Source organism: Astyanax mexicanus, chromosome 5, assembly GCF_023375975.1.
Source record: "Astyanax mexicanus isolate ESR-SI-001 chromosome 5, AstMex3_surface, whole genome shotgun sequence".
In the NCBI taxonomy this organism is placed as follows: Eukaryota; Metazoa; Chordata; class Actinopteri; order Characiformes; family Acestrorhamphidae; genus Astyanax; species Astyanax mexicanus.
The window spans coordinates 10,340,443-10,354,690 of NC_064412.1; the positions used below are offsets into that span (position 1 = coordinate 10,340,443).

At 37.6% G+C, this 14,248-nt stretch overlaps 1 protein-coding gene across 1 annotated transcript in view; it reads right to left on the reverse strand.

The window, feature by feature from the left end:
• The window catches only part of camk1a (calcium/calmodulin-dependent protein kinase Ia), a 38,827-nt gene extending 25,225 nt beyond the window's left edge, over positions 1–13,602 (reverse strand). The window contains exons 1-2 of the mRNA XM_022675651.2: positions 13,497–13,602; positions 9,699–9,812 (exon numbers count right to left, since the gene is read on the reverse strand). Of these exons, the coding sequence (XP_022531372.2) occupies positions 9,699–9,781 (83 nt within the window). The 5' untranslated portion in view covers positions 9,782–9,812; positions 13,497–13,602. The remainder of the gene's footprint in view (positions 1–9,698; positions 9,813–13,496) is intronic.
• Positions 13,603–14,248: the final 646 nt, after the last annotated feature.

The window sequence follows — 14,248 nt, forward strand, 5'->3', positions numbered from 1 at the left end:
CACCAAGAAGGACCAACCACATCCAACAGGATTAACTGTGGACGCTGTAAGAGGAAGCTGTCTGAAAGGGATGTTCGGGTGCTAACCCGGATTGTATCCAAAAAACATAAAACCACGGCTGATCAAATCATGGCAGAATTCAATGTGCACCTCAACTCTCCTGTTTCCACCAGAACTGTCCGTCGGGACAATAAATTATTGTGGTCTAAAAACCGGTGTTTCAGTTTTTATTGTCCAACCACTCTGCATCCTCAGAGAACTACCATTTTCCAAAAGGGATCCTTGATGAACCTTTAGGAGTTATTCTATTTGAAACTGTAGAGGAACCCCTTGAGGAGTTTTAAAGAACCTTCTAGAAAATATGTTTTCCTAGGGAAAGACGTTCTTTCAAACACCTTAACCCTTTTAAAGGTTCATTAAAGCACATTATGAGGTTCTTTCACAGTTTTATATAGAACAACGTCTAAAAGTACCTCAAGAAACTTGTATTAATTACTCTTTCATTTATTACAGTGAAGAATGCTGTAGGTATTAACTGTAACAACGTGTGAGCTTCTGTGTGGGCAGTAAGAGGAAAAGGCTCATCCATTTTCAACACAGAGACCACCTTAATCTACAGATCTAAACTTTGAAGCGATGACTGAAACACTGTTTACTGAAACACATGATGTATTTGGTCTAAAACCAATTCTAGCTGTAAACTGTGTACTGAAAGTCTGCTAAGTCAAAGCATTCAGCGCCAAAACCTTCTCTCATTTACTAAATCACACCCTAAACAGCAGTTAATATGTAATGCAGCTTATGAATTATGAAATGCAATGTGTACAGATTAAATGAACATTTATTTACAAATCAAATGTCCTTTTCAGTACAATCTAAATAGAACAGAACTGCTAATGATGATAAACACTGCTGCGCTGCTATCACAGGAGACGCCAACTGAAGTTAAAATAAACTTTAAACTAATATTATGGCATAATCAAATGTTCAGCTTTCTAATGGTGTGAAATTATGCAGCTTATTTTTGGGCTCTGACCACAACACTGCTGTTTACCATGAGGGCAAAGTCACATGATCTTTCTGCTAGACTTGCACCGTAGGGTTATCAAAGTGTTTAATGAGGACAGAAAAAGCGAGAGAGAGAGAGAGAGAGAGAGAGAGAGAGAGAGAGAGAGAAAGAGAGAGACTGTGGGGAAGGTGGGGTGATGTGACACAGAGAGAGTTCAGCTGTTGCTGTGAGCAGCACTGCACTGACCGATTTAAACCCTGACAACAGTGAACAGTCAGCCACCAAGGCCTAATTCCCACATAGCAAATTGCCAAAATGCAGTAAATGGTGAATATTATCAAATAAAATGAAATAAAGTTGCCTAGAAAAACCTGAATCTCCGCTTTATACTGTCTGCAATAAAACATACTCAAACTAAATATAAGTAATGCTGCATCTTGATTTAAATTTTGGGGTTGTAAATTAGTGTTATTAAAAATAAAATACAAAAATATCAATTTTGTTCTACTGCACAATGCAGGTGCTGTGAATGTGTTTTAAAATGATTTTTGGTTCAAAATGTTTCTGCAAATCTATCATAAAACAACATCTTACAATTCAGGCAATGCGTTCATAGCCATTTCTGAGAACTAGCACTTGTATGTTTTACAGCTAATGTCATACGGTACCAGAAACTGCTAAAGCTACTGTGAACTACTTAATATGTTTTGAAGATGTTTGGAATTTAGGAGTACGGGCTCCGAGTGGTCCAGCAGTCTAAAGTGGTGCCACTATGATCAGGAGATTGCTGGTTCGAATCCTGGTTATGCATCTTGCCATCAGCTGCTGGAGCACAATTGCTCAATTGCTCTCTCTGGTTGGGTAGGTGGCGCTTTTTCCCCTCATCACCTCTAGGGTGATATTGATCAGCACGAGGCGTCTGTGAGCTGATGTATAGGACACAAGTCGCTGCGCTTTCCTCCGAGCGCGCTGTGATGCTACTCGGCAATGCTACAGCAGCAGCAGGTTGAAAAGAGGCGGTGGCTGACTTCACATGTGTCGGAGGAGGCATGTGCTAGTCTTTACACTCCTGGTGTTGTGGCATGACCACTGATGGGGATATACAGTTCATTAAGTAGGACAATTGGCCTAGCTAAATAAATAAATTGGCCTAGCTAAAATAAATACAGTTTGTATTATGTGATCTACTTGCTATACGCTTCATTCTGCTATATTAGGCTTGGAGCTGCAGTACAAAACTAAAACATCAGAAACTAAATGTGTTTTGGCTGACTGACCACACTCAGGGTAAGAAAAAAACTGTGGATATTTAATTTACTGCCAAACGATCTCTTTAATCCTAGTCTAATAAAAAGACACTGCCCAAGAATCCCTGCCTCTTTCTCTTCTCTCTGTCTGTCACTCTTTTTCACTATTTTTAACTCTGTCAATCTGTCTTATGCCAGACTTTAAAATATGCTGTTATGTGGTGTTATGCGTATGTTACTGTAGTCATGTGAAGAAAGTGTCTATAAGGCTGCTCACTTATTCAGTTCACACTCAGCTCGGTCACCAAAAGTACCCAAACACAACAGATCACATATTTTCTCAAAAAATATCAGAATATTTCACATTTACATCTGTTCTATCATTTTAAAAAGCGATAGAGAAAACTAGGAACAGAAGCCGTACCCACAACAAGCAAAGATAGAGGTCATGGCAGAAACAATCATTGTCTAATCAACTAATCAAAATAATTTGACAAATTAGTCAACTATCAAAATAATCATTAGTTGCAGCTAATAGCCAGACCTTGTGATTGTAGATTGACGGTTCTGCTTGTGGTGGATTTTGGTGAGCTTACAGAAATGTCTCACAATGCACCATTTAATTTTCCCCTCTGGCCAGCTGGGATCAATCCACTTGTAAATTCATCAGTGTATTCTCATTTAGCATTACAGATGACTACGGTTATCTGTCTATCTATCACTATATGGATTTCCTGTGACTCAGGCAGGGCAATGACTTCTATGTTCGTCCATCCAGGCCCTCGTTTTATTAAGGTTATTTTTTAACTGCTTTTTCCAATAAATTATTCATCTAAATCCAAATTATGATTAACCTGTGAGTAGTTTGTGTTGACCAGGTTACACTGGGGAAAAGAAGCAATGTGGCTCAGATTTTTTTTTATGGCTGTGTGAACATGCCATCCTCTTGGTAAAAGCACATGGCAGATTGTTTGCAGAGCTAAATTCAGCAGAGTGGCCTTGCAGACTGTATTAGTAAAGACATCTCATCTATCATCACCGCAAACCCCTAAAAACTTTAGTCTCTACAGCTACCAATACAGCCCAATGAGAAATATTTCATCCTGTCGTCAGGGCAACCAGTCCTCTATGACCTAACAATGATCGTTCCATAAACAAAGGCAGTCCCGTGATTGGTCCAGCAGAATAGCAAAACAATGACGCTGGAGCTGTGTCCGAAATCTGAGAGCTTTCTTAGATCCCATAGATAAACAGTCCTCCCATTTTGTTTCCAAAAATGTCCCAAGCAGAGGAAGCACCGCTGACCAAAAGCTTCATGAAGAGATGACTGGTAAGACTCTGAGCAACAAATATAGAGTCTATTAAGATCAATTTTCCCAAGAATAAAAAAATAAAAAAATAAAAAAATAGCTCGTTTTCAATGTTATTTGGAAGAAAATAAAGAAAACCAGGGACAATAAATTATAGTATTATTATAATACACTGCTCAAAAAACACATCAGATATTGAACGAAAGATTCAAGTTGAAGTTTAGCACAGCTGTTAACTAAAAGCTGTTACAGGTGACTCTACCATACTCATAAAGTTGACTGAGAAAATACAGCCTACTTTAAATAATATAAAATATAAAACAATTAACCATTGCATTTAAGGTGTGTAAAATTTTTGACTTGTATGATCTATATCAAGGTCTTATCACTGATGGATGCTTGATCACCTGGCTAGGACAAAGAGTTCCCCACAAAATATAATGACTGTACGTCATACTGTAGACAAAAAAAACACCAGGATTAGCTGATGGAGAATACAATCTTTGTAGAATAAATCAATTGACTCCACTTGCAGAATTCATGGCTAAACCAATTCAGTAATCTTCTTTAGAAAAGTAAGAAGCTTTCTGTCAACACATACAGTTGGGGTGAAATCCTCTGAATAGGGCCAGGGAGAGATTCAGGGAAAAGCCTCGACAGGGCATGATATTGCAGCGTGATCCTCAGAGAGAGAGAGGACATGGCAAGGTGCCGTTTCAGAGATTATAAAGAGAAATGTTTCATTTGATGTCTAGAGCTGCACTGATGTGAGACTAAATGTGCAGAACTGACAAAGACTCCCTTCTGAAACACCAAGACGGGGTGAACTGAGAGCTGAGCAGGTTGTGCAAATGGACTGAACACTCAGAAACACTGTTATCAGACTGAAAGAACTGATACACATGTATAACATACAGAATAAGAAATGTTTATAAGACTTTTAAGCAGGAGTGGTATATCATTATGTCAGAGGAACACATTTCAGCTATTACTGGATAAAAATATGGTTCATGGTTTAGTGGCTCTTTAAATGATTGGACAGTCATAGGATAAATCTATTTTAGTTATTTTTGCTGTCAAGGTTTACACATTAACAAAACATCTAGTTTGATTTTTTTTCCATATATGGTTCAAGTATGAAACAGGCAAGGTTAAACAGTTTTGCTTTATAAGCCAAAATGTGGGCTATTCTTTAAATAACTTTATAAAAGTGTTCCTCTGTGATTAAAGATCCTTTCTACAGTAATGTGCAATGTGAATCACATTGCAATAAATATGATTTCCATTTCTTGATTAATTCTAATAACTGTAATACAAAACCAGTGATCTCTGTTTGGAAAATAATGACTGAGAGTCCAATTTAACGCCAATTGAACATAACATCAGCATCAATAAATCTCTCTCTCTCTCTTTCTGAGACAAATACAGACAAATCGCATCTGTTTCTGCTGACAGGGCAGATCCCTCCCAGTCCCAGCCTCAGCTGCTGTAACTATGGTGAGACCTAGTGGGCACTGAACCAGTGTGTCTAAGTCTCTATAGGTTTTCTTGTTTCACTTCTAACTGACCCTCATTCTGCAGCCATGTATCAATAACACCATCTAACACACAGGAGGCATCAGCATTACAGAGCATTATTGTGGCTGTGTGCAATCGCACTGGACTGCAGTAGAGGTGTAATAAATCAATCAATCAACCAACCATTATTTACACTCGAAATACATTGAGGTTCCCCCTTTAATGCAGCCGAGCCTTTACAAAATTAAAGGGACTGAAAAAAGTTTAAATATAAAAACCAGCAAACAACATAAGATTTATTTAAGAAGAAATAAAATAATAAAGAATAAAAGAATGTGCAGACAGACATTAAAATGTAAAGCAATAAAACACAGAGATAAATAATTAGAATAATAAAATATAAACACAATTAAAGAAATAGAGGACTATTATAACACTATAAAAAAGGTAACTAATAGGACTAAAATAAATAAATAACAATAATAATAAGTTAAAAAAGCATATAAAAATAAAATGACAAGATCAATGAAATAAAAAGGTAAAAGACCAAAAGTAAAAACAATAAAATATCGTTATTGTATAATATCGCAATATTTTGTTCTGCAATACTGTATCGATTTTCAAAAACACAGTATTGATATTTAACTATTAGTTTATTTGTAAAAATATGTGTCAGACAGTGGTTTATATAGTATTTAGCATTTTGTTTTGTTTAAAGCCACCCACTAGACCCAGCAGTGTTGTACTCCATTATTAGGTCCCACATTTCGAAATTGGATAAAGAGTCCAATTTTCTTTTACTCAGATATTTATAAATATGATGGTTTTGGGTGTTTTTATACTATGACAGTTTGTTTTCTGAAATTTTATTGATTTAAACAACAGTTATTATTGAGATATATTGTATTGTAACCCCCGTATCGTGATACATATTGTATCGCCAAGCTTTTGTCGATACACAGCCCTAGACTGCAGCATGTTTATATGGGAAGGAAAAGAGCAGATCTCAGGCCAAGATGCATAACAAAGTGAGTTACAAACAGAGAGAGTTAACAGAAGGCTAGCCATGTGAACTCGGGCTGAAGTAAACATGCCTAAATGATGAAGCTCTGCAATCTGAAAGAGCAGTCATCCTGGCCCCTGAAGGTGAAAGCCAGCCATCATGCCGTCCTAATAAATACTGCAAGGAGAGGCGCGTGTGCGTGTTGGTATGGGGGTGTGCGTACTAGCGCTGGGCAATGACATTGTCATGACATTGTCAGCATGATGAATCACATTGCAATAAATATGTTTTCCTTTGAGGGTATGGTCTGCACCTAAAGGCCAGTGTAGAGGCTAAATCTGAGCTTCCAGACTGCAACTTATTAAGGTTAAAAAAAATTGCGATATTAAAAATTAAAGGAATTTTTGGCCAAACCCAAACAAAATGAATTAATGATGCCACTTTTGTAGTTAATAAAGTAACTAGCCTATTAAATGTTTCATTTACAAAACTGCTATCTTTCTCATCATTTTAGTTGCTATAAATCATTTTAAATGCTCAGAATTTTTACAGGAATTCAGAAGAAGTCAGAATTCCAATATGTCATGGTGTTAATATTCGGCTCAGTGAACCAAAGATTAGAGTAATATAAATTATGTCTGGCTATAATCTTCCTTTATAATAATAATTACAGTGTGACTAATGCACATGTGATCTTCAGGTGAAAATGACAGGTATAGCTGGGTGTCATCAGCAAAGCAACGATAGAAAAAGCCATGTGAGCGGATAACCTGACCTAGAGAGGCGGTGTATATTGAGAAGAGAAGGGGTCCCAGTACCGAACCCTGGGGAACCCCAGTGGATAAGGAGTGGGCTGAGGACAGCTGTCCTTGCCACGACACCTTGAACGAGTGCCCAGTGAGGTATGAGGTCTGAGATCCCCATGTTTGAGAGTATAGTTAGGAGGAAGTCATGGTTGACTGAGACATAGGAACAATCTAAACTGCAGTGTGAAATCAAAACGAATCAGACTCAGGTCTGGGCTTCAAGGCTTTTTACTTCACTTTAAATAAACACAACTAAACTGCATACATCAAGCATTTTGAGTTTGAGCTATTTCAGTCTAAATTGTAATAGAAAGTGACTTAATTCATTAATTATCTTTCCAATGCCAATATGCAGTAATAGCGATATGCTATTTATATTTAAGAACAACATAATCCAAATTTAATTCAGTTTTTTTTCATTCTCTCATGTGAATTCCAGTGGTACACATAAATAATACATTGTGTATAAATAATGTGCATGCATGCATTTAAGGAGGAGGGTTATTTAATATTGCATAATGGTATTGCTCTACTAATGGTATTGCACTGCATACTGACATCTGCCCCCAGTCGTGCCCACAGACAGAGGCACACACTCCAGTCCAGACCCCCACCCCCCTCCCTGCACTGCTCATAAGGGCTTGAGTCAGTGCCAGCAAACAGTGTTGTGGCACAAAACAACAAACATGCACGTGGACACACACACACACACACACACACACACACACAGATAACCACACACATAATACACACACACATACCCATACAGACACTTCCCTCTGTCTCATATGTCCTCATCCACACACACACTCTTGCACGCTGTGCAGACGTAGAGCGAAAGTGACAGAAAATGAGTACACGCCCACGCACTCTGCGGTATAAATATAGCCGCAGCAATTGAGGGCCAGTACAGCACTCAGGAGAAGCACGCACACACATCCCGTCCTCTGCGGAGCGACCGAGTGCTGGCTTTAGCTGAGAGCACGCTTCAGCTTCATTGATCAAAAGCAGAAAACAGGCAACTTTTCTCACACTAAAGGATCAGACAGGAAACTCCTGCAGCATCAGAATACCATCAAACCAACAGTGACCCACTTAGAACTAGGAAACCAAGCCATTATGTGTGTGTTTAAACAAAGATGTAGTCATCATTTGTTCTCTTCTCCTCTATTCATACCATATTTACCAAAAAAAAAAAAAACTAATAACTTAATTTTAGTTAACACTTGAGAAGCACTGATGGAGAGATCTCTGGGCCACTGCAGTTACCGATAATTTACTATTTACTGTGGTTGATATCATAAACAGACCATTTTATGACACTAAAACAGTAATTAATATAAAAACTTACAGATTTTAATTAATGAAAAAAAAACTTTATGTTAAATAACAAAAATAAAATATATAGATGTCATAGCTAGAGTCTGCACAATTGAAAATCTCTCCACAACTACGACTGTGAACAACACACCATATTTTTACAGGATGAACAAAACTGGGAATATATACCAAAATAATATTTTAAACAAATGTCTAAACATCAAAACAACAACCCCTTTGCACATTTATTTATTGATTTCAGCCTTAACTAAGCTTAAATCAATTCAAATATCAAAATAACCCGCTCATGCAGCTTGCCATCAGCTGCCAGAGCCCTGAAAGAGCCCAATTGGCTTCGCTCTCTCCGAGTGGGTAGATGGTGCTCTCTCCCCTCATCACTCCAAAGGGCGATGTCGCTCAGCACAAGGCTGCGTCTGTGAGCTGATGTATCATAACCGAGTCGCTGCGCTTTCCTCTGAGTGCACTGTGATGCTACTCGGTAATGCTGCATCAGCAGCAGTTAGAAAAGAGGAGGTGGCTGACTTCATATGTGTCGGAGGAGGCATGTGTTAGGGGCCCCCCCCCCTCGTTTTGGGTGATAAGGGGAGTCCTAATGAGTGAGTTGGGTAATTGGCCTTGTAAATTAGGGAGAAAATTAATACAAATTAGAAAAATAAATAAATAAATAAATAAATAAAAGCCAGTGTGGTATAGCTGGTCTACCTAGATTCGTATATATATATATATATATATATATATATATATATATATATATATATAGTGTGTGCCCCTAGTGCCTGAAATCGCCCTTGTCATTACCTGCACTGCCTAACATTATATTTTATCCCACCTATGCTAACCCAAATGTTCCACTTTTTATTGAATCAGCTCCCAAACACTCCCAGCCTCAGTATAATGCTATACTAACCGCTAAATCAGTCACATATCATCCAGCCCTACATGTGTCAAAAACAACTTGATTACAAGCGGAATTATTTTTAAAAAGATGCGAAAATATTTGGAATATTGGCCCCTTTAAAGTACAAATCTGAGTGATGCTAGTGGACTGATGAGTTATCCCTCTATTGCATGCCAGGCCTCTGAGCATGGTTCACTGGGTCGGGTTGGAGGCAAGATCAAAGTTGTATTTCATCACATCACTTTCTGAGTCCTAATGTGCCACAGTGTAATTCCAAGGCGACTCCTCTCTCTCTCTCTCTCTCTCTCTCTCTCTCTTTCACTCCCGCTCTCTCTCTTTCTCTCTCTCTCACACTCTTTCTCTCTCTCACACACACACTGTGGGCAGGATTTCATTTCAGAATGATGAAGACATGGGAGATGAACACTTCACCTTACTTCACTTCACTCGCTGATGGCAAGGTAATGGAAGGACATGAAGGAGGTATCTGAACTGATGACTAGAGACACTCACGTCACTGACCATCCACAGACATGAAATATGATTCATTTTAATCAAGCACTTACGTCCCCAAGACCTCCTTGAAGTCATATCTTTCTCTGATATCGGTTGTCTTCTTTTTCCATCCATTTCCATCCTCTAAGGGCATTGTACAGTTGGGCTGTTCCACCAATGAGGAGCTGGAAAGAGAAGAGGGCCAGTGGGAGATGTAAGTAAAAGAATCACACTCTTTTACTTTAACATTATTACAATGCCTTCCCACTGTAAAAAAAAAAATACAAATAAAAATAAAATACTGTATAAATGCCTTTTATGAACACTAAGCAATGTTAACTGTTCACACAACATCATGAAATGAAATGCTCCAGCTATTTGGCACTCACTATCAAGTGCCATTTGAACTGTGATAATTCAACCTTGCCTTGCCATGAGTATGTTTGCCATGCTGATGTTCAAATTTCCTCACAATACAACACCTCAACATACTGGCTCACTCACGTTAATAAGTCATCATCATCAAGTACTGCCAATTGACATTTGCAAATATACTCTATATTCATATGGTCCAATGGGATGAGCCCTAATATTTTATATATTAATTCTATATATTAGAATTATAAAGTGTAGCCACGGCACAGAGAATGGCCACCAAAATGCCAACATGGCCTTATCTGTAAAACCGAAGTGACTGAAGTGCAACCAGTGTACTGAGGGGTGGTTAAACTCTATAGAGATTTATACTGTCATCTCAGCTGCATCAGCTATGAATGAGCTTATAGAGACATTATAACTGTTTGGGCACAAGTAGCAGTGAGGAATCTGAGGAGTGAGGAGTGCATAGCTATGGGTTCTTCCTAAGAGAATGTGTGTGTGTGATGTTTGGAGTTGCTTTAAGGTCTTAATTTCATCTGTATTATGAATAATGAAAACACAATTCTGGCTCTTAAGAGGATACATAGACCAAGTGTTGTAAGAAGTTATAGGTTATTTCAGACATTCTGCCTCTCCCAGAACAGGCAAAAGTCTCTCACATGTTGCTGGCAGCCCCCTCATGCCAGTATATATATATTTTTTTTTTTCAAAAATTGAATAGACCCCTTAATCTATTATTTGTTTTCACTCTTTAAAATACAAGAAAAATGATATCACTAGTGCACATCCCTTTTTCAGTGCAGTTCTGCAGAGAAAATAAAAACACACCTGACTAATACGGGTCAAGATAATGACAGTGTTACTCACTGTACTGTTTACAACACTGACATATCTACAGCTCATAGTGGTAAAATGACTGTAAAGTCATGTTGATGTGAGTTAACAGCTGCAGCCTTTCATTAGTATAAACTAAATAGCTGTGCTACTCTATTGCTGCTCTATTGCGGGAGCTCAGAAGACTTGAATGAAGCTATAACACAATAAAGAAAAATAACTCCATAAGAATGCAGTAATATCCTCCTGAGACCTGGCCATTTATTACTCTCTGCTGTAGAGGACACAGGTCTGGGACCTATAAGTCAAGCACCATTTACTGTACTGTCAAGAGGACATCCTGAGCTGTCCAGTGAGACCTTGATTTGGGGGAGTGGCCAACAGAGCACAGGCCCTTTTTTTTAAATGCTGGCCATCACAGCTTTCAAGTTTTATGGCAATAAGAAGGGTATGTAAGTAATTTGCAGATATTTAGTTTTGGTTCCTAATAATTATATTGATTCTTTATAATTAAGAGTATTATTTTCAATTTTGCAAAATACGTGCAAATGTACAGTAATTTTAACCCTTTAATTCCACAGCTTTGATTCGGTGTCCTCTGTAGTGAACAACAGGACATACAATCATACATTTTTTAAAGTTTTGATTGTGAGGAAGCTAAAGGCTGAGTGACCCCAAAATATGTTTTTTACAAATTACTAGTGATACCCCAACATCAGGAGTGTGAAGACTAGCACATGCCTCCTTGATACATGTGAAGACAGACTCCGCCACAGCACACTCGGAGGAAAGCGCAGCAACTCGTTTCTGATAAACCAGCTCACAGACGCCTTGCGCTGAGCAACATCACCCTTTGGAGTGATATGGGTAAAGAGCACCATCACCCACCCAGAGAGAGCAAAGCCAATTGTGCTCTCTCAGGGCTCCAGCAGCTGATGGCAAGCTGCATAATCAGGATTAGAAACAGCAATCTTCCAATCATATTTGCAGCGCCTAAGTCTGCTGGACCACTCAGAGCCAGCTGAAGCAGTTTTTTTGTAAATATATTAAAGTAACCCAGCAGTTCAGATTTGTTTCCTTCATTGTCATGTTTGTTTATGCTTAGAACAAGAATTGTTAACAAAAATCCACATGAAATTAACAGAATACCATCACATAACCCCTACATTCTGAGACCATGCAATAAAAATTTCTTTCAAGCACAATACTTGTGTCTCAGAAGGACACAACATAATTTGATATAACATAATATATAATTATAATAAAATAAAATAAAAACTTTCATCTCCATAATGATGACTTTACAGGAGAAGGCAAAAATGTTCTTAACTTTTAATTCTAGAGCATTTTTATTGTTTCATTCATGCAGAATTATTTACACCTGATACAGAGCAGCTACATGTTTTAAATGATGGTGAAACAAAAAATGTTTTACCTGTTTTTCATTTGACAGCAGTAATATAATATAATAATATAATTTTGTCGCTGTCCAATGCTAATGAGGACACAACATAATATAAAAAAACATAATATATAATTCTAATATAAGTAAATATTGTTGCTGTCCAATGAAGGATAACTTTACAGGAGAAGACAAAAATGTTCTAAACTTTTAATTTAAGAGCATTTTTACTGGTTCATTCATCCAGATTTATTTACATAGTATACAGAGCAGATACATGGTTTAAATGACGGCAAAACTAAAAAGGTAAAAAAATGAAGATACCTGTTTTTTATTTGACAGCAGCAATATCATATAATATAATATTGTCCAATAAAAACAAATTTCTCCATAATGATGGCTTTGCAAGAGAAGGCAAAACTGTTCTTAACTTTTAATTTTAGAGAAGCAGCAATATAATATAATATAATATTTAATATACAATTTTCTGCATACACCCAACTTGGTTCATAGATTAAAAAAACACAGGCTATCATGGTTATCATGAGTACTTCTCTCAGTTCTTAAGCTGTGGTACAGATTACAGTTAGAAGGGCTTCTGGTTCACTAGCTGCCTAATCCAGCAGTTAAGGCTGGAGCCTTCTGCTGTATGCAGTCCAGCACTGTCCCTCCAGAGTATTACAGCAAATGTGTGTGGGAGTCACTGGCCGTGCCTCTGCAGCCCAGCCAAAAGATGCTTCGTGTGCACACATGCTGCATTCATTTGCACATGGCAACCCTAGCATGCACAAGAGGAGGCAGGTCCAGGAGTAATAACATATATTACATACTGAAGATGCCGACAGTGTGTTATTTGTCTCTGTGAAGTATTTCAGCCCATTGTTTTGAATCCTGCTCATCTTTATCTCCTGCCTTCTTCTTCTTTTGGTCTCGTTTCATGTGTTCAACACGCTCACGGCTTAAATACATCCCACAATGCGACAAAACCCCGTATCTCCTGTACAGCAGATCGAACAGTGATGTAGAGTACTGGTGTGTGTGAGTGTGATCTGTGAGATGATGTTACAGATGTTACATAGTAGTAGTAGTAATGTAAATAATGATGTGTTTAGCATAACAGGGGTAAATATTATAGCTCTGTGTATACTGTGTATACACAGAGTGATGATGATGATGATGATATATATATATATATATATATATATATATATATATATATATATATATATATATATATATATATATAATGACCTACCTATTCGCCTGCTCGTGGAGGAGCTGGATGGCTGCAGTCTTCCAGCTTCTGCTGCTGCGCTTCTGCTGCTCTGCCTGTGCTGGACCTGCCCGTGACGTCAGAGATGCGCATCCTACAGGAGAGAGAGAGAGAGAGAGAGAGAGAGAGAGAGAGAGAGAGAGAGAGAGAGAGAGAGACTTTTGACTTTAAACCTCACTTTATTTTCACAATAAGAAAAACAGAAACACAAAACTCCTACAAACTACACATAAAATTCAAAAAGTCTCAAATATGATGCTTAAACCCCACAAAAATAACAAAACAAAAAGAAAAAACGTTATAAAGATAAATCCAAAATCTCCTCATTATGAACACTTAAAACTTCGTTCTGCCCCCACACTCGATTAAAAGCCAGCATATTATGTGTCAACTAGAGAGAGAGAGAGAGAGAGAGAGAGAGAGAGAGAGAGAGAGAGAGAGAGATTGTATCATTTATTGTTTAATAATAGCATTTTTAAGAATATTTTAATGCACATGCACTAAATTTTATGCACTTTAGTATTGTGGTATATTTTGTCATATTGTTACCTTATTTTTATTGAGCATTATTATCATTTTATACAAAAGACTTGGTAACTTACTGTTGTTTGCATAATATTACATAAAATGTACGATTTTGGTTTCTACTGAGTGTCTGATACTGTTGTTATATATTACACTTTAAAGTTATTAACGTTGCAGTAGGGTATTCTTGACATTACGAAATATTTGTC